The 20,876-nt window shown below is 53.5% G+C and overlaps 1 protein-coding gene across 5 annotated transcripts in view; it reads right to left on the bottom strand.

The window, feature by feature from the left end:
- CTDP1 (CTD phosphatase subunit 1) overlaps positions 1–20,048 on the bottom strand; it is a 40,096-nt gene extending 20,048 nt beyond the window's left edge. For 4 of the 5 annotated variants that reach the window (XR_013996380.1, XM_081098055.1, XM_081098058.1 and 1 more), the window contains exons 1-10: positions 19,438–20,048; positions 14,718–14,801; positions 14,191–14,284; positions 12,420–12,548; positions 10,235–10,385; positions 8,734–8,824; positions 6,150–6,316; positions 4,755–5,717; positions 4,279–4,420; positions 3,377–3,580 (exon numbers count right to left, since the gene is read on the bottom strand). Coding sequence is in view for 4 of the 5 variants with exons in the window: in XM_081098055.1 (XP_080954181.1) it covers positions 3,377–3,580; positions 4,279–4,420; positions 4,755–5,717; positions 6,150–6,316; positions 8,734–8,824; positions 10,235–10,385; positions 12,420–12,548; positions 14,191–14,284; positions 14,718–14,801; positions 19,438–19,745 (2,333 nt within the window). In the remaining variant the exon portion in view is untranslated. The remainder of the gene's footprint in view (positions 1–3,376; positions 3,581–4,278; positions 4,421–4,754; positions 5,718–6,149; positions 6,317–8,733; positions 8,825–10,234; positions 10,386–12,419; positions 12,549–14,190; positions 14,285–14,717; positions 14,802–19,437) is intronic. The other variant, XM_081098057.1, reaches the window with a different exon arrangement.
- Between the last annotated feature and the right edge of the window lie 828 nt (positions 20,049–20,876).

The following is a 20,876-nucleotide window of genomic DNA, read 5'->3' as shown; positions in this document are numbered from 1 at the left end:
GTCTTAAAAGAAAACCTTGCCCTAGCTGGTTTGGCTCAGTGGATAGAGCGTGGGCCTGTGGACTGAAGAGTCCGGGTTCGATTCCGGTCAAGGGCACATGCCTGGGTTGCGGGCTTGATCCCCAGTGGGAGACATGCAGGAGGCAGCCTATCAATGGTTCTCTCTCATCATTGATGTTTCTATCTCTCCTTTTCTCTTCCTCTCTGAAATCAATAAACATATTTAAAAAAAGAGAGAAACCCTTTAATTTAAAAAAATCAAACGTTCACAATGAACCACACACAGTAATGATGGATAAATAAAAAGGAATTCAGAATTTCAGAGGATTTGCAATGCCGAGAACTTGGGGTTCCTCCTGGTCCTGGTGTCTCCACACCCCCAGACTAGGACCTCTCACCATCTCTAAGCTTCGCCCATCACATGGCAACTCTTATTGGTCCTGGCCTCAGCACAGGCGAGCCGTGCACTGTGTACTGTGCTGGCTGCGATGGAGGCTGGCTGCGTGGACCGCTCTCACCCCCATTCCCACACAGACCTCGTGGGTGAGAGGGAAGGTTCTCACACACGCTGCCAGCAGCCAGGAGAGTGCTACCTACACTCACCCAGACCTGACTTTACCTTCCTGGATGGAGCAGCCTCCGAGCCCAGAACCAACAGACACTCAGTTCTCAGGGCCTCCAGGGAAATGAGGTCCAGGTGCCTTAGGGTTCTGGACACAGAACAGGCGCATCACCATTCTTGGGCTCCCTCTCCCACAGCCCTCAACACACAGGAACTACAGGGGTACCTGAACACTAGGACCAGTAGGAGCCAAGAGCTGGCGAGTGCCCAGAGAGGGGGGTGGCACGGGCTCTTGAGGTCCACAGCCCTCCGTTTCCGGACGTGGCCGTCTGCACACCTTGCATCTGAGGTGCTATCCAGACAGGGATGAGCTCGAGGTGCCGGGCAGCCACGCATGGACAGGCCCAGATACTTACCCGCCAGGACTCCATTCTCTCTCCTTATCTAGACCACCCCCCAAGGTGCCATGGCATCCCCACTGGGTCCAGGGGATGCCCACATGGGACCACCACTCAGCCACTCTTGGGCTCAGCCACCATGGCCACTGGGCTCTAGCTGTCTCACCAAACAGCAGCCAAGTCCACACAGAGGGTCACCCTTCCCTCTTCTTGTGAAAGTGGGGAGAAATCAGTGCATCAGTGACTTCCTGAAGGAACGCTGTCCTTGACCTGGCCCCACCCCGTCTGCTGCTCAGGAAGGCTCTGCTGGTACAGCCCTTTCTCAACCATCTCCCTGCCCGTGACTGAGGCTGGGAGGGGCAGAAACACATAGCTGAGGTGTACCCAGCACTCCGCCTGGGTCTCCTCTTGAATGGGGAGCCTCAGAAAGGAGGGCAGCCTCGCCACTTAAGAATGATTCAGCAATAGAAACACACACACACCACACCCTATGTGGTAGCGGATAAACACAGGCCTATCCCGAACACCTGAAAGTCTATGCACATCAGAACCGAAGCAAGAAACCACCCCCCTCTGAACCTCTCGGGGACAGTAAATTACAGAGCTGGAGCCACACTTAGTTTTTTGCAGGATAACCTGAACAAGAGTTACTGTGAAATACCGAAGAAGCCTTTCTGCCTCGGGAACACATCCTCCACGAATGCGGAGGTGAAGTCCATCACCGCTTTAGCGGAACCTTTAATTGAGCAGCAACCGTCTACCTGCTGCTCTGGCGACAGAGAGGATGCCAAACATCTGCTCACCTGGGTGCTAAGGAAAGGCTATCCTTTAAAAAATATATACCTGAAATAATATCGGTCACCACAGAATTTCTAAAGAGAGGGTAGAATACAGACAAAATCCATCATGAGAAATATTCCAAGGAAGGTCTGAGAGTGAACACTACACATTATAGACGTTTGAGCCCTAAGTGCTGACGACAAAGGAGAACACCCAGCCCTCCATGTGTCCACAAAGGGTGAGGGATGCAGTCCAGCCGGGAAGAACCAGTCCTCCTTCATTTCAAAGGCAGCAACTACAGGAAGCTTTGCTAACTCAATGAACACAAAAAGGCAAAAATTCACAAAAACCCAGGAGGAAAAAAAGGGTAAGTTAAGGCTACAAAGGGCAGCTCGCTTAAGTGAGTCGAGATGAGAGAAGGCAACAGCCTGGTGACATGGCAGATGTGACCTGACACCTGCACCTGCTGGTGGGACCGCAAGTCCCAGCAAATGTGGCCAATCACTGACACCACTTATTAAAGCACGACCTTTCCTGGATATTACCATGACTGGTGCTGGTGGTCACAGGAACGCAAGCAGCAGCACAGAGGTCAAATGTAACTCCTTAACTGGTGGGATTTAACAGTGACGATGCTTTTAGTTACAAACAACCAATCATCACACAAAGCCCAACCCAGGGCGCCTGTCCACTCACACCTGGGGCCCCTCACCTGGCCTTTAGGGGGGGCTCTATGTCCACTCTGAGTGGCTCAGTCGGGCTCTGAAGTGTCACCATGTCCAGGGGAAGGCCAGAGGGAGGCATCAATGGCCACTCCCAGCATGGACAGCTGCTAGGGGAAGGGGGAGGGGCGCCGAGCTTTCCAGAAGGAGAGGGGACATGATGCAGGGCCACACATCTACCACAATGCCACACCATTGGCAGCTCTTTAAAACACCAGCCTCAGACCCCTCATTTAAATCTCAGACACTGCCCCAAGATTGTTTACACAGTGGGGTGTATGGTCCTCAAACTCAGGATCCTGTCAGCACAGAGGAAATGGAGGGCGCACCTGAGACTCAGAGGGAAAGTTCACGCCGCAAGTGCCCTCCCGCCGAGGGAAGCGCCGGTGCAGGTCCACTTGGGCGTCTCTCCTGCACGTCCTGCTCACACCAGCGCCATCTCCAGCCCATTTGGGCTGTGTGGAAGTGGGCAGGCAGCCAGGGAGGCTGTGCTGCTGAGCTGGGGCGGCATAGCCCAGCACAGGCCCAAAGCTGCCCTTTTCCCTCATGACAAGTGTCTGTCCTATGGAAGGGACAGACCGGGTGGGCCTGAGGCAGTCAGGGTCAGGCCCAGCACCCCCGGCGCATCGTCTGCTAGGATATGGCCAACAACGGCCCATGTGAGGTCAGCAAATGAAATGGTTCATGGAGGGCGGCACTGAGCCAGCGTGAGCGAGACAGTGCACAACAGCTGACACAAGACAAAAAAGTATGCAGAGAGGTCCGAAGTGGAAGTGGGGCAGGCTTTTCCACACCAGCAGCCCAGTCCAGACCAGAGCCCTCAGCAGGCAGCCAAGTCCAACTCAGAACCGGACGCACCAGCCCACCCAAGGGAAGCCCTGCCAGCAGGCGTGCTCCGCGGTGCGGCAGACATACCTGAAGGAGGAGTGTCCCGTGTGGATCTGCAGGGAGCCGGGGGGCCCGGGGCTGGCAGTGCCCTTCCGGATGAGCTTGCCCGTGCTGGCGTCGTAGATCCGGACGTCAGGGCCGGGCTGGGCCTTGGCGTGCACGGGTGTCGGATGGAACAAGGCAGCTGGCAGCACACCCTGCCTGTCGGGAAAGGCTGCAGGACTGTCCTCCCTGCGGGTGAGAAAAGGCCATGAGACGGAGCCAGGCCTCACCGGGGGATGCAAGACGCCCTACACAGGCCCGTGAACTGGTCTCCCTCCATCTGACGCTCAGAGCCTGTGCGGATGAAGACGTGGACACCACTCATCTTAACTTCTAGGGCAGAGCCCTGGGCAGGACATCACACAGCACCGGGCAGAGGTGTGCCCGCCATGGACCTCAGTGCAGGCTGCGTTTGTTGTTTCCCTCATGTCCGTCCCAGGATTTTCCCTCTAAATACAACATTCAAACTTTAAGAATAGGAAGCATTTTTCAAACCTTTATGGAAAAAACACACAACAAAAACCAGGCTCTCTTACATATTCCTCGCCACGGCTGAACCTCTCCCAGTGACTCTACAGCAGTTGTGTGGCTCCTATAACTTCTAGCAGTCGTGAAAGAAACACGCAAACTAGATTCACCACTGACAGCCCTACTGCACACAGGAAAAAACCTGTACTTCTTCCCGAGGCAGTAACGGTCACCTTTTCCAGATAACCTGTTCGTGATGGAGCCTGGAGGAGCCACAGTGGGGCAGGCAGGGCACAGGTGAGAGGGCTGAGGAAGCCACGCACTGAACATGGGGGATGCCGTGTGGGGCTGCGAGCAGCGAGGCTGGCGGCCAGGGGTGGGCTCTCGAGGAGACGGGGCCGAGTCTGCTGGCAGCTCACCTCTGCACTTTGCCGTAGTCCTCACTCAGCGGGAAGAGCTGCTCCTCCACCTTGTCCCACCGCTCTAGGCAGCTCCACAGCCAGTCGGGGTTCACCACGTGCAACTGTCCGCATGCCTGGGCCTGCCGCACCTTCTCTGTGCCTACAAGAGGGGAGCAATGGCCCAGATACTCAGGGACCCAGTACAGAGCCTAAGGCATGCACCCAGGACAAGCCCACATGCATACCTAGGCCCAAGATGGGCAGACACAGAACCAGTCCAAATAGGACTTAGCCATTATGTAATTGCCAGAAAGATGCTTCTGAAAATTCCACATGAAACAGAAGCCCTGCTAGTTTCAAAAAATAACTGCAGAGGCCGATGTAGATGCATTCTACTCCTGTAGATGCATTCTACTCCATGAACTCCCTCGGGTGTCCTTGCCCCAACCCCAGAGCAGGACCCAGGGAGGCCTAGCGGCTGGCTGGCCACTTACCTGCCTTTGCAGCAATCAGGTGGGTGGCCCTGTCAGGGGCGTCAGGGTCTAACACCAGCTGGGTGAGGATCTTGGCTCCGAGGGCCGTGGCATGGTAATGCTCCCGTGTCTTTTCCACCGGGAAGTTGGTGGGGTACAGCCCACTGAAGATTATGGCCACGTCCGCCAGTACTCGGCTCTTGAGCTCAGGGACGATCTTCCGTATGTCGGGTGCCTCCTGGGTCTCCCCGCGCAAGTAGCGGTCATACCTGGCGTAGTAGTCGGAGTGCACGCGGGCGAGGATCTCCTCCAGGTGGACCAGGTGGTCATCACCATCATCATCCTCCTCCTCCTCATTCTCCTCCTCCTCCACGCTCTGGTCCAGGGACTCGCCCACTGTGATGCCTGACTGCTCACTGTTCTGGGACTCCGTCTCAGCCTCCTTCTTGTCAGCAGAGCCACCCGCCAGCCCACAGAAGCTGTCTCGCTCGCCCTCCTCCTGCAGGTCAGGCTGGACTCCGGGCACAGGCTCTCCGCAGTGATTTGGCCGTGTGGGCCTCTCCCCGCCTGGGCCAGGGGCCCCGCCCTGCTGCATGGCTCTCCTGGTGTCCTGCGCAGCCTTAGGCTTCTTCTGGCTCTTCTTCTCCCCACTTTCGCCATCAGAGGTGGTGGAGGACTGACCCTCCGACTCACTGCTGCTCTCACTGTCACTGGATAAGTCAAAGTCTAGGTCACTGCCTGCTGTGCCCTGTGCGGGCTGCTTCTCCACTGAGGTCCGACCCTGCTGCTGAACACACACTGGGGGCCCCCTACCGTCCACCAAAGGGGCTCGGGCAGCAGGTGAGGCCCAGTCCCCGTTGAGTTCCCTCATGGGCTTCCCAAGGCCGTTACTCTGCTCGACTGCAGAAACCGGCCTTCCCTCCTCAGGGTCCTTAATGGACGGAGCTTGATCTGCGATGTCAGCACCTTTGGGAGGATAATTCACTGCAGGTGCACATAAAACGAGAGGTTACCATGATTTCCAAGAAATGGGAAAACGCAGGACGCATCCGCTATACCCTGCTTCAGACAGGCCATCGAGCTGCCCACTGCAAGGACCCTGCTGGGTCCCACTTTCTCCCAGCCCAGACCTCTCAGTCCTATTTTAGTGGCTGCAGCACTAATTGCATACCTCAAAACATTTTATTTAATCCTACTCAACTGGAAAAATGTTCAAATTGTATGATTAAGAAACAAAAACATAATATCATGCCTTTTAGAATAACATAAACACAACGGCCTCTGTAATACCGAAATACAAACAAGCAGCAACAAAGTGAGTCCTGAATTCAGAGCAGTCACAAGGCAGGTGAGAGGCGGAGGAGACAGTGAAGCAAATGCTGATACTTCTCTGAGGACTAGAAGGGAGCTGCCCACCTTTCTTTCTCGCCGGAGGCTCCCGGGACCCTGGGGGAGCATTGATGTCCCCTGTGCCCTGGAAGTAGACGTATTTCTTTACGGTGATCAGATTGGGGGCGAACTTCCAGACATCTTCTCGGTCATCGATAATGCAAACCATCGAGTCTCCACAAGGAAAGAGATTTCTGGAAGTAAAAATGTATCAGAACTACTAGCATGATTTACAAAAAGAATCATCAAACAAGAGTGACAACTATCTCACTTGGAACCACTAGACAGCAGATAAATGCAAAACAGATGCAAACTACACGAAGGACTTTTGTTTAGCTTGTGTTTAAACTGTTTCCAGAGAAGGTAACATTAAAACAGTCCCAGTTCCCTCCACTGTCTCTGCTACTTCTCAAGACAGGAGTCAGCACTCTCCTTAGAAGACCAGAGAGGAAGGAGAAAGCTCCAGTCCTAACAAAGCCTCAGGACAAACCTAAGTCAGTGGCCATGTCCCAGTACAACTTCATTTACAAACACAGGTTATCTGCCTACAGGCCAGAGTCTGCTCCCACCTGTTCCCAGGTGAGGGCTTTCAGAGAGAGAGGTAGGAAGGCTCAGCCTTGTTCAAACTCAGCTGTTTGAAAAAGCTGTTCCCTGAAGATCCCAAAAGGTGACTTGTATTCCCCAAAGCTACTAGTGTGTGTGAGTGAGCAGAAATATTAACAAGGGTCTAAAGGCCATCCCTGGGTGCAGGCATGCTCTGCTACGTCACGTGGTCTCCTTAAACTTCATTTCTGTCCACACCCCTGAGATTCAGAGAGCTGGCTCATAGCACTCAATACTCAGAATGATGACTGCTTCTTGCCTGTCTTCAAGATCAGGGGATAAACCCAGGAAAGACGCCTACCACTGTTCAGATTCTCTACTGCTAATCTATCTAACAAAAGAGTAACATGCAAATTGACCATCACTCCAACACACAAGATGGCCACCCCATGTGGACACAAGATGGCCGGCAGGGGAGGGCAGTTGGGAGGGATCAAGCCTGAAAGGGAGGGCAGTGGGGGTGATCAAGCCTGCAGGGGAGGGCAGTTAGGGGCAATTGGGCCAGCAGGGGAGCAGTTAGGCATTGATCAGGCTGGCAGGGGAGTGGTTAGGGGCAGTCAGGCTGGCAGTCAGGCAGGCAGGCAGGCAGGCAGAAGAGGGGTTGGGAGCCAGCAGTCCTGGATTGTGAGAGGGATGTCCGACTGCCCATTTAGGCCCGATCCCTCTGGGGTTGGACATCCCTTAAGGAGTCCCGGGTTGGAGAGGGTGCAGGCTGGGCTGAGGGACACCACCTCAGTGCATGAATTTCATGCACTGGGCCTCTAGTAAATAATAAAGGCTACACTACCCAGGAAAAAATGTTCATGTGTCCAAAATTAATATTATTTTCTGAGTCCATTTTCCAGAAGAACATAAGGTAGCTGAAACACCTCAGTGGCAGATGCCTTCCAGCACATTTAATTCCAGATGGGGGACTGCCATGTCCACTGTGGAGCAGGCTCCCTAACAGTCACTGACACGCTTGCTCATTTTCCTTGTCCACATCACCCTGCTCACTCTGACGCTAAGGAGCAAACACACAAGGTCAGTTTCTGAAACAAGTGCTTTCAGACTTTTCCTAGTGCACATTGACTTGAATGGGTCACAGTTATGTGGACACCCCAAACACGAAATGTTAGCCCTAACAGGTTTGGCTCAGTGGATAGAGCATCGGCCTTTGGACTGAAGGGTTCCAGGTTCGATTCTGGTCAAGGGCATGTACTTTGGTTACGGGCACATCCCCAATAGTGGATGTGTAGGAGGCAGCGGATTGATGTTTCTCTCTCATCAATGTTTCTAACTCTCTATCCCTCTCCCTTCCTCTCTGTAAAAACTCAATAAAATATATTTTAAACCCCACCCCCCAAAAAAAACCCCCCCACGAAATGTTAGATGCAGGTGGCTAACACCAGCCAGGAGGCCACGGAGGCCACAGTTGGTACTGCCTTACTATCCAATCTTGTTAGTTCTACCTGACACTGGGTAGAAAGTGGGACAATGCTCATATAGAGAAGACATTTCTGAGAATATCAAAGAGCCCTGTGATTGGGTGGGATGGCACAGTCACAGAGGCATAGACAGGACAAGATAGGAAGGGGGGTGGTGACGGGAGGGATGGGAATAGCAGAGGGGCAGATGGAAATGTGACCTAGGCTCTCCTAACACTCCCAGCGTTAACAGCAAGCCAGCTCTCGAGGAACGTGAACCTGAGATGCCAACACCGATGTGAAACACCTTCTTTAAACTTGTGACTCGACGGACAGCCCACCTTGTACTCGGGGAAGCTTTGGGTGCTTTCCACTGACACTGTCACCTGAATTTCCTGTGCCCCCCACTCCGGTCTCCACACCCCCATCCTCCCAGGCCCCTGCCACTGCCTGGACATTCAAGGAGAGGCAGGAAGTAGGGGTCTGGTTAGAAGACAGTAGCAGAAATTTAAGAATAAACACAATTACTGCTCAATGCTCCCAGTGCATCTTCACAATGGGAACCAACAGCAAGCCTTGTGATGAACAGAGCAGGTACGTACCTGAGGTTCCCTGTTTTAGAAAACGGGTCAATACACTCGTCCCTCGATAATATTCGGTGAGAAAAAAGCTTCTTCTCAGGGTCTAAAAAGCCTTTGAAAAGAAAGCAGGATAAAGGTCATGTGTGTCTAAGCAGCACGGACGCTTCACTGTGCATACAGTGAAGATCTTCCTGTTTCTTTAGAATCAGAGACACAGAGCATCACAGAAAATTCTATGAAGTAGTTACATTAACCTTCACATGTCCCAATCACACATCCCAATAGCCACAGCAGCCACATGCTAAAGGCAAATATGTTGAATTTTAGTTATAAGATGAACTACTTTAATATGTTGCCTACATGTCCATAATTAAAATTTCCTACAAGGGCATTAAATGTAAACAGGGGATGAGAAATTCATTTCTCCAGCAACAATGAAAGACCAAGACCAACCAGGAAAGAGAATTTCAAGGTGCTGAATCTAACCATTGCACGTCTAATACCGAGCTGTGACCATGTCATACTGCAGGTACTAGGTCTACCTGCAGTCAGTGGGGCTGGATCCCAGCCATCCCCAGGGAGGAAAATCCCACGCCCTACATGGCCCCCAGCTGTGGCCACTGTGGGCAATGCTGCATGACCCAAGGGCTACTGCCTCCATGCACTGAGCTCAGCCAGCACAGCCCGACGTCTGCATGCTCCTAGTAAGATCGCCTGTCTGCACCTTAAGTGTTAAGTGCAGACAGACATAAGCAATGTGGCCCCACAAGTGTTTCCAAACCAATCAGTAAAACATTTTAAGTTCACTTATATATAAGACTAGAGGCCCGATGTACGAAATTCATGCAAGAGTAGGCCTTTTTTCCCCCGGCTGCCAGCACCGGCTTCCCTTTGGCACCCGGGACCTGGGCTTCCATCACAGCCCTGGCTTTGTCCGGAAGGACGTCGGGTCTAATTAGCATATTAAGCTTTTATTATAATAGATGTTTCTTTTTCCAGGTACCTGTGGTCCTGACCAACTTCTAAACTGGCCTGTGACAGCAGCCAGTCCATCTAGACTGGCTCTGGGGTCGCAGGCAGGTGGGGAGGGGCCGCCCAAGAGAGCAGTGGCTGAACTTCAGAGACAACGCTGCCTGGCCACTCCAAGTGCCAGCTCCTAAGGAGGCTGACAGGGAGCTTCCTTCACCTTCAAGAAAGCATGGCGGGCCTGGCCGCGGTGGCTCTGTGGTTGAGCGTCAACCCGTGAGCCAGGAAGTCACAGTTTGGTTCTTGGTTGGGGCACATGCCCAGGTTGTGGGCTCGATCCCCAGTGTGGGGCATGTAGGAGGCAGCCAATTAATGATTCCCTGTCATCATTGATGTTTTTATCTCTCCTTCTCCCTTTCCCTCTCTGAAATCAATAAAAAAATATATCTATATAAAAAAAAGAAAAAAAGAAAGAAAGCATGATGGACAGTAAGAAGTAACCCAGTTTCAGTGTTCAGGTGCACCACACGCAGCTCAGTCTGAGCCACACGCTCACCTGCAATCGTGTGTGCATACAGACGGCTGCCGAAGGTGAAGACGTGCAGCTCGTACAGCCTGGCGACCTTCTCCAGGAACTCCCTGCAGTGCGGACGCAGGCGGGTGTGCAGCATCGGCTCGCCCCGGCCCAGCTGGAAGTGCAGGATGCCCTACGGAGAGCGAATGCCCAGTCAGCAGAGGACCCGAGGGCACAGGCTCCACCGTCAGGACACGGGTCCAGGTATCCTGCCAACTTACCTGACACTCACGATTTCTTTACGCATGCTCCACGGGAGTGAGCTCAGCCCCCTCTGCTGTGGCCACTCACACAGCAACTACCGATGACAACATGTAACTGCCTACAAAACCACTGCAAGTACCTATAGTAACTACCTATGGCAGTGATGGCGAACCTTTTGAGCTTGGCGTGTCAGCATTTTGAAAAACCCTAACTTAACTCTGGTGCTGTGTCACATATAGAAATTTTTTGATATTTGCAACCATAGTAAAACAAAGACTTATATTTTTGATATTTATTTTATATACTTAAATGCCATTTAACAAAGAAAAATCAACCAAAAAATGAGTTCATAGGTTCGCCATCACTGACCTATGGCAATAGGGCCACTATCTGTCTTAAGTACAGAGACTACCTGTGACCAACACCCACAGGAACCAGCTATGACAACTAAGGCAACTACCCAGTCACTGCTGTGTCACTGAAGGGCTGCAAGGACACCAGCAGACCCTCACACATCCTGAATACTGTGCCCACTCTTGTTGATGGATAAAGCAAAGTGCCCAGAAGTAATGTCACCCATGTCTTTGTTCCTTCAAATACTGACATTGGTCAAATAGCAGAATCACAGTCGGCTTAGAACAGGTTCCCATTAATCTGCTGACAGTGTCTTCCCCAGTTATCGATGAAAGCAAGCCACAGGTTCCCACATAAGCTAGTCTACTTCATGGACTACTTTAAGACACAGCTTTATTAACTTATAGACACATCACAGAAGCTGAAACAGCATTCTAAATCACCTCAGCAGACAGATGAAATTAGTAATACCAACCTGCTTATACAGGATTAATAGGCAAATAGGCTCCCTCTCCTCAGAAAGTAAACTCTGATCTTTTTAATCCTATTTATCATTAATTTTCTCAGTAAAAATGCTCTAAACAACTATAAAGGAAAAGTAACCAATCTTAGGTTTAGTTAACTTTTCCCAGTTCTAAGTCAGTCAAAGCCCTCGTGATCAGGCTAATGTTAGAAGACTAGGAATGAAGCCTTATAAACAACTTCCACCCCACTCAACAGTTAAATAGTCCACGAATTACAATAAACATCCTTAAAGGCACACGCTAAGAAGTGTCTTTCTGAAGTCGCCAGCAGCGTCCTGGGTCAGCAGCAGCATGTGGTGGGCTCTGGGTGGCTGGCAAAGCCCTGCCATCACGCTGTTACCGAGCCAGCAGAGGGATGGGCCCATGAGCTGGGTGTGGTAGCACTGAAGCCCTAGCAATAGCTGAGGACTGGCCGTGCAGAGGCTGACATTTGCCTTCTGGACCATATTAGCTGACAAACTGGCATGTTACAACTAGTTCAACTGTCTTATAAATGCCTGACTTCAAAGGCATGATAAACCCATAAGCCAGCCTGGCTTGGCCTGGTCCCTCTGTCAAGGACAACTTCCCACAGTGCTGCCCTAACCAGACTGATGAGCTCTGTGGACACGCAAATCCAAGCACTAACAGAGGGCTACACAGCAACAAAGTGAAAGATGACGATATCGGTGACGCTGGTCTCTAGGTAATGACAGCAGGAGCTGACACCTGCCTGGGAACAGCCACCTGCAACAGGCATGCAAAGCCTTCTGAAAGGTCCAGAAATTCAATTTCTCAGCTCCACAACTTCTGAGCACAAAGCTGAAGTAGCATCCTGTCCTCGACCCATTCTCTGTATTTCGCTGGAGAATTCACGCAGGGTGAGGTCCAGCCTCACCTACAGCCCGGGTGCACTTGCACTGCCCCCTCCTTGCAGACATTCCTGAAGAGCACACACATCTGCTCCTCTCCCCCAAGAGCGCCCCCTTTGCCATCCACTCTGCCTGCCCCCTCGGCCTTCCAGGCTTGCAGTTCATGGTGCCGAGGACCGTGGGGGGCCTGCCTGTGGCACAGGCTGAGGAAGCCCCGCGGGCCGCCACACTCACTTTGTTTGACATCTGCTGGCACTGCTGCTCCGTGGTGTGGATCAGGGTCTGGTCCAAGTCGACCATGAGCACCAGCTTCCTGTTCCGATGCAGCCGTTGCTGGTCTTCCCTCCCTAACTGCTCGGCTTGCTGAAGTTAAAACAAAAAAGGAAAAATGACAATGCAAGTCTATCTGGATCCAAAATTAATTCAATTTTATTAAGAAAAACAGGTGGAAGCTGAGTATATTCTTCACTGCCCTCTGCACTGCCTGCCAGTGGACCCATTGCTGTTGAGACCACGTGGGGCCACAGGGCTACTCCCCTGCTGCCTGGAGCCTACAGTGTGTACCACACTCTGCAAGGCACTCTGCCTTGTGATCCTAATTCTGTCATTTCACGAAAGGTGTAAACCAATGAAAAAGGAGGTAAGATTAAGTGATGGTTCCTATAAAAGTTTGGTTGGATGCTGTGGAGCAACTCAACACCGTGAACTGCAGAAGGAATGGGAAAGTGGGACGGTAGGCTGGGACAAGGACAACTAGGACACGAGGTGCAGCAGCAGGCATGTGGGATGCTTCTCAGGTGCCCGCCGCTCGGTTTCACCTTGGAAGAGGCCCAGGTGGGTCCTGGAGCCGGCATGGCCCAGATGTTGCCCTCGAGGGCCAGCGGAGACAATGCTCTTGGAAGGGCCCGGTCCTACCACACTCAGCGATGAGGGGACTGATGTGGGCCCATGACAAAGACTTTGGGGCCTGCATCACTCCCATTTCTCACTGCAACTCACTGTCAACAAACGCCGGCTCTCATTAGGTTGCACAGAATTCTAACCTCTGATCCTGAAGGGAATGAAGCCAACAGTGGTTCCGTGATGGCAGGAAACAGTGGATACTTTCTTCTCTTTAATCCTCCAGCTCCCTAGTTCGTTCTCTCTCTCTCTCTCTCTCTCTCTCTCTCTCTCTCTCTCTCACACACACACACACACACACGTATTTACATTTGTTTAAAGTCCAGTAATTCAGAAAAACCTGAAGCATGTATCTGATATTTTGTCTTTCTCAAAAAAAAAAAAAAAAGTAGGTATCACTTAAAAGCACAAATCTAAAAAACCCTGTAACAATGTATCACCTATTCACACAGATGTAGAGCTCTGAAACTGCTTTACAACTGATCTTTTATACCACTCCACAGACGCGTTCCTGTGCTCTGTCCTGACGATGCTCACTCAAGCCCATTAGACTCAGACCACAGAAACATGAAGTGTCAGGGTTCTTGGAATGCATAAAAGGAACAGATTTGGTAAAACTTCAAACTTCTTATTTGTGCAGACATCTTCAATTCCTGGGCAGCTGGGCCTGCTGGTACACAAATGTACAGGGGCCCCCCCTAGGAGCTCTGAGGCCTCTTCGGGGTCCCTGCACCCATGTCCATTCCACAAGCACCCCTGATGCCCTTGACTCTACCCAGGTCACCTCTTGCACAGCCACCTGTCCTGGTAGCAGCTGCTCGTGGGCTCTAACCCTGGCCCTCAGCCTCCCGACTAGATCCGCTGGTCACAGCATGTGTTCCCATGTCTAATTCCTCCAGCCCAGACCTGGCCCCAGGGGACTGGAACCAAAGCCCTAGACAGCAGGGAGCCGGGTGCCTCCCAGGTGGAATCACTTGGGAAAGAGACAAGTGCAGCCCCCATACTTGTCGTCCTCCCAGAGGTCATTTCAGAGATAAAGGTGACCAAAGCCCTGCATGTTCTCCGGCTGCCCTCTCCCTGCTCTGGAAGCCACAAGCGCACTCACCTCAGAGCTCACCATCAGCTCCGGGACACTGTGCACCATCGACACGGTGGCTGTGGACAGTGGCATCTGCTGCCTCCCGTTCTTGCTCTGCAGCCTGCGGAAGCGAGAGGGCTGTCAGGTGGCTGCCTTCGGCTGCTAACCAATGCAGCGAGCACTTTCATTTCCATTGTGGTCGATGTGCTGCTGGCAACTGTGGAACGTTGTCCACTTAAAACACACAGGAGACTGGCCAAACAATTACGTTCCAGTCCCTCACAGAGCTCCGCTGAAAACACACGGATGCCACCCTGACTGACACACGCACTCCATGAGGACACAGCCAGGCACAGCACCCCCTACGCACACCGCAGGGTCAGAAATGCATCTCTACTCACTAGTGCTTCCCTCCCGCAGCGGGTGGCTGGGCGAGCTGACCTTAAAGCAGTCAGGTTCCCAGCCCCGACCCGTGCCCTCCACCCGTCACCTCTGTGCCCACCGCCCCCCTTCCAACATGAAAGGCACTATGCTCACGCCGGGTCGGTACTTACTGGGTCAGGTCTTGGCCACACTCGGCACACAAACCCTTCATGACCACTGGGTGGCTGCATCCTTCGACTCGCACCAGAACCGCTCTAGAAATGGGGGGCAAAAAGCAGAAATCAGAAGGGAGACACTGGGACTCTGGTTTCTCACCCCTCTCCCTGAGAGGGAGGAAGACCTGGCTGCTGCACGCCTCCCGGGACTCCTGTGCTCTGGCTGCAAAATGCGGGACGGACGTCTCACCTGTGGGCTCCACTCACCTAAAACACAACAAACCACACAGAACAGGTGCAGGCACTGAAAATGTCCTGTCAGGAGAGGAAACGTGGGGGAAACATGAAAACTATCTCAAATCCTCTTACATTTATGATAAACAATCTACAAAAACTGAAACTTTGTTAATACAACAAGGAACAATAATACCAACAATAAGTGGCTGCCTCCCCCGTGTTCCCAGTGCAGAGAGAGGCTGCGATGCATCTGCACTTCTGATAAACTACTGCAATAGCTCCAGTTTCTACAAACTCAGAAATTACCATTTTCTTTGCATGGGTGGGGCTCAGGCGAGGGCCTCGCTGTCCCGTGTCTGCAGCCTCTAACCCAGGGGTGGGCAAACTTTTTGACTCGAGGGCCACAATGGGTTCTTAAACTGGACCGGAGGGCCGGAACAAAAGCATGGATGGAGTATTTGTGTGAACTAATATAAATTCAAAGTAAACATCATTACATAAAAGGGTGCAGTCTTTTTTTTTTTTAGTTTTATTCATTTCAAAAGGGCAGGATCCGGCCCGCGGGCCGTAGTTTGCCCAGCCCTGCTCTAACCCCAGTGCTGATTTGTCCCCATCACCTTATTCCTCTCCCTGGAGCATGCTCTCCCCTGCCATTAACGCCATCTAAGCCTCTAGCCAAAAATCTGCTCCAATTTCCTGTCTTAAACAAACAATAAGAGGAACAGACCAGCCCCTGCACTGAACCCCCCACAGCTTCTCACCCGACCTTCCCAGAAGCCTTTTGCACCTGTCCCCAACTTCCTGTCCACCCCCTCTGGGCACCCTGCATTCCTCATCTCTCACCAATGGTCTTCTGCCTCTGCGTTCCAGAGCTGGAGCACTGCCACCTCCCCTGTGTGGCTCTCCAGCACCCCAACCATACCCAAACCCCACCCTCAGCACCCCTTTTTCCAGCAATCCAGGCTCAGTGACCCTCACAGGAGCACCAGCACCCTCTTCTCCAATCCCACCCACCTCTCCCAGTCCCTCCGGGTCAGCCCTGAGGACACTTGCCCAGCTGCTGCAATAAGGACGCACCCTCTCTAGCTGACAGGGTCCCACCCACTTCCCAGACCCCCTTCAGTGCTGACTCAGGCTCCATCCCACTGGGGCCTTCCCTCACCGGAGAACATGTGGCAGAGTTAGCAGAGGGACTTGAGGCCTTTCCTAAAGTCAAAGGTGCATTTTGATCCCTGGCTAATGGGTCTTTTGAAGGAAGCTTGTGGGGCCCTGGAACCTGGTAAAAACCTGCTGTTTGCGCCTGGGAACATGGAGCAGGTTTTGTGAGAAACTGAGCAAACGGGTTCATTCGCCCGCCTACAAGGTTTTGAAGTGCAGATGCTGCTTACACTCACTGCAGGTTTGCGGTCCCGCTATCCCGTGAGAACACGTGGGCCACACAGCACTAGTGAGGAAGGGCACTGAAGTCTGCATTTATTCACTTTACTTACTTTAAACTAAAACTTAATACTTGGAGGGTATTTTTTTCAGGAATTCCCCCAAAAAATGTACCAGGATTTCATCAATTGCCCCTAATAACATTAACCTGAAGACATACTTGGTGTGTCTCTAGTTCAACCAATAAACAGGTCAAAATGCTTTACAAGGTATAGGTTTCCAGTCTGTAGACTGCCTTTTCGTTTTCTTAACTGTGTTTTGAAGACAGAGTTCTTAGTTTTGATAAAGTCTAATTTATCTGTATATTTATTAAGAAGACTATCTCGTCCAGGATCACTAAGATTGGATGGGAACCCAGAGTGGGACCACTTACTATAGACCAGTGGTTTTCAACTTTTTTCATCTCGTGGCACACAGAAGCTAATTACTAAAATTCTGCGGCACACCAAAAAATACCCGATGGCTACCGTTGGTTGCTATCATTTTTTTGTTTGACAATCTAAGGGAAAAGAGGTCAGTGCCTCTGACTAAACAGTCAGGTATTGCATGTTTTAAAAATTGTTGGGGCACACCAGTTGAAAATCGCTGCTAGAAGATTAACTCTAAGGTGGAAGGAAGGTCTTAACAGATGACGAGGAAGCAGGGAGAGGCCCTGGCTTGAGGCTCCCGAGGTCAGAGCAAGAGGAGCATAGAGCAGTGGCTTTGAGACCAGAGGGTCCAGCTGAAGAGCACTGGGCACAGAGTAGGCAGGTAGACAAGCCCCATGGCACCAGAGCAGGTGCTCCTGCCAAGGGAGCCGGCCCAGAGAGCAGAACACACTGAGAGTGCCCCACGCCCCAGAGCAAACCTGCCTCCTGAAGCCCGCCAGGACCCAGGGAACATGGAAGGAAAGAAACGAGGGAGATACAAACAGCAGGAGGTTCTCCTGGGAACCAGCAAGCGAGGGACAGGGGAATGCAAGCCAGGAAGTGGACGGGGCCAGGGTGTCACCACCAACAAGGAAACAGACAATGATGGGCCTTTGGGGAGCCCCAGTGATTAAGGATGGGCAGGAAAAAGAATGACAATTAAAAAGAAATCAGTGTCACAGACTGCACAGCCAGGCCCGTGACAGGCATCAGGGAGGTGCCGTATCAGAGAAAGAGGGTGTCAATGTTAAATGCCCCCAAGAGGAACCAGATGAGGTTAAAATACATGTCTGGACGAGGGAGATGTCCTTATCTTGACTGAGTGGTTGTTTCCAAGGCACATCTGTCAAGACTCACCAAACTGCACCCAAAACACATGCGCTGTACTTGCTGGTCACAAACACACGGGCCCAGGCCATTGGATTCATCGATAGAGTGTCGGTGTCCTTTCAGAAAGACCCTCCGGCAGAACACCACAAGAGAGAGAAGGGCCCAGACCGCTCCCAAAGGACTCATGCCGGCAGCCTCAGGTCCCCTCCCGTCTTCCCCCCACACCTAGACGGCCCTGCCCCCTAGCCAGCTTCTAACTTGTCCCCTTATGACCAAGGGAAGCCCACACAAAAGCCACTTTCCTGTCACCCTGCAGATCCCTGGGACTTCACCATACCACTCCACAGCCTGTGACTCAATGATGTGCCCCCAAGCACGGCTATAGGTCCCCTCGGCACAGGACGCACTCCACCTGGACAACCCCTGCCTGACCCTTCTGTGTGAAAGCCCTGGCCATGTGCCCCCCACACCGGCTCTTCACGGGTGTTGAGCTTAGCCTCCCTCAGGCACAGGCTGGTGGGTTTACCGGCTCATTAGGCCCCAAGAGGTCAGGTGAGATGACTTCAAAGCCGTGATGACAGCAGACAACATTGTGTCAAACAGACAACAGTGAGCCCCTCCCTCTAGAGCAGTGGTTCTCAACCTGCCTAATGCCGCGACCCTTTAATACAGCTCCTCATGTTGTGGTGACCCCCAACCATAAAATTATTTTCGTTGCTTCATAACTGTAATGTTGCTACTGTTATGAATCGTAATGTAAATATCTGATAGGCAGGATGTATTTAGGCGAACCCTGTGAAAGGGTTGTTCGACCCCCAAAGGGTCGCGACCCACAGGTTGAGAACCGCTGCCCTAAAGGAAGCCAGGAAGCCGGCTTCAGTGGAGGGTGCCATCCTGAGGCAACATCCATACCCCCCGCCACCCCTGCTTTCAGGGGGCAGGCATAGGCACCTGAGCTGAAGGAGCGAGGAGAGTGGATGCAGGCGGAGACTCCCCGGGATGGGATAAAGGATGGCCTTATCCCATCCTGTCCTCATCATTAGCTTCCGGGAGGGGACACAGACCAGCGTGCAGCCCCAGGAGGAGGGGAGGAGACCAGAGTGAGCAGCACCACCTGAGGAAGGCAGCAGTGGACAGAAAGATGACTGGGGTGGGGGGGGGGTACACTGTGGCCCCCATAGGGAAGCTGTGCACTACCCACTCCAGCAGGAGGCAGGAAATTTCACCTGCCCCCTTTGTTCTTGACAATGAAAACCATCAAGAGTCATGTGCGCGCACACACCTGTGTCCACTTCAACCTGGTCTCAAGACCACACAAACTGCGCGCTGACAGGGTCACACACCTCAGCAGAGGAAACCGTCCCTTAAGAAGGTCAAAACTAAGGACCCGCAGCTGAGCCAGTCCTGGGCGGGTGTGCTGCCCCCGGCGCCCAGCTGCGCCTCCTTCCTGAACTATGATGCAGAGCCGCACCAGGTTTTACAACCGCGTTCCGCAAAGTTTATGAGAATCTGAAGTGCACACCCCCAGGAGTTTATGGCGCGATGACGAGCGTGGAGCACGCGGATTCGTTCCATACTCACTGTCGCCCCCAGTTTTCCTAACTTACAAACAAGGCGTCTCAGGGACAGGCACCTACTGCAGAAGAGGGGACACAACCGAGTTCTAAGGAAAAACCACAAGTCGTGGCTGCCGTGCAGCAGCGTCTTACCCTGCAAATTTCTCCCCAAGCGCAGCCCCTTAGACCCTCTCCTGCCTAGTGCCTGGCTCCGGCCCTGGCTCCTCTCCCAACCCGAGACGCTCGCCCTCACCCCGACTCACTCACCCGGGAGCCACCACCTGGCCCGGCTGTGCGCACAGCTCCCGCACCACGCCGGCGCGCTCCGACCTCAGCCTGCGCTCGGCGCGCACGCAGCCCCCGGAGCCGGCGCGGGCAGGGGGGAGCCCCGAGGGCTGCGCGGAGGCGGCGGCGGCCTCGAACACAGCCAACACCGAGCCGATGCGCACGGTCTCGCCCGCCGCCACCCTCCACTCGAGCAGGCGTAGCGGACCGGGACCCGGGCAGCGCACCTCCGCCACGGCCGCCGGCGGGGTGCCTTCGGCGGGAACGCGGTCGGCGGGAGGCGCCTCCATCGCGGCCAACAGGTTCGCTGCTGAGATGCGGCGGGAGGGCGCTCAGGGCCCGGTGCCCATCGCGGACCGGCGGACCGGCGGACCGGCGGGCGACCCTGGCCCAGGCGGCGGCGGTGGCTGCGCTGCGATCCCCACTCTTGCACCGGCTTCCACCCGCCGCCCAGGTCCGCGCCGACTTCCGGGACAGCGTGTGGCGTCACACTACGCCACGTGCGTGCGCCAGGGGGCCCGCGTGTAAACACTAGCCCACGCGGGGCCCGAGACGCGCTGCACCAGCAACGGGTACCGAGGCGTTCCAGGACCAAACCCGTGAGCTGGGCCCGGCGGGAACAGTGTTACTACGCCCTGTTTACTCTGTGAACACCGGACCCAGCATGCAGCGCGCGCCGCTGTCCCACAGGTCCCTTTAAGCACTGAGGCCCGGGGGTAGGGGTGGAGGGGTGGGTCTTTAAACCATGAGTCCCGGCATGCACCGCGCTCTGCCTTACCGCGGATCCCCATCAGGCGTTGCGAGTTCCGGCACGCTACGCGGGCCGCCGTCCAAACGTTCCCCTTTCGCGCTAAGGCGGGCGTCCTGTGAACTACGGGTCCCGGCATCCCACGCGCGCTGCCGACCTACTGTCCCCTTGCGCGCTAAGGCGGGCGTCCTGAGAACTACGAGTGCCGGCATGCAACGCGGGCCGCTGAGCGGCTGTCCCGCAGTCCCGCGTGCCAGTGCGGGGTCAGGGTCAGAGGGGTTGTGTTTGTACAGAGTTGTCAGAGCCGCCTGCCCACGCGGGGAGGCCTCGGCTTCGTGGCGGGTTCCTAGTACGGAGAGAGAATGGAAGTCGTCGTGGTGACCTTGAAGGGCACTCTTCAGAGCGGGGTGACTGCACGCCTGCTGTTCCCGGGAGCTGTGGACGGAAGCACCTGTCCTCGCCGCCTCAGAGGTTGGGTTCCCCGGCCTCAGGCAGGACGAAAAGTTCTCAGAGTTTAGAGGAGCCACACCGAGCTTGTTTTGTGTCCACCATAAAGTTAAGTTATATATCAACGTGGAAAACTCACAGTTAGCTGGAAATTAAACAATACCGAGTAACCCGTGTATCAAAGAAGTCACACAGCAGTAAGAAAATGTGAGTGAAAAGAAGAACA

Source organism: Myotis nattereri, assembly GCF_964212035.1.
Source record: "Myotis nattereri genome assembly, chromosome: 8".
NCBI lineage: Eukaryota > Metazoa > Chordata > Mammalia > Chiroptera > Vespertilionidae > Myotis > Myotis nattereri.
This window is presented reverse-complemented; position numbering and strand designations above follow the sequence as displayed.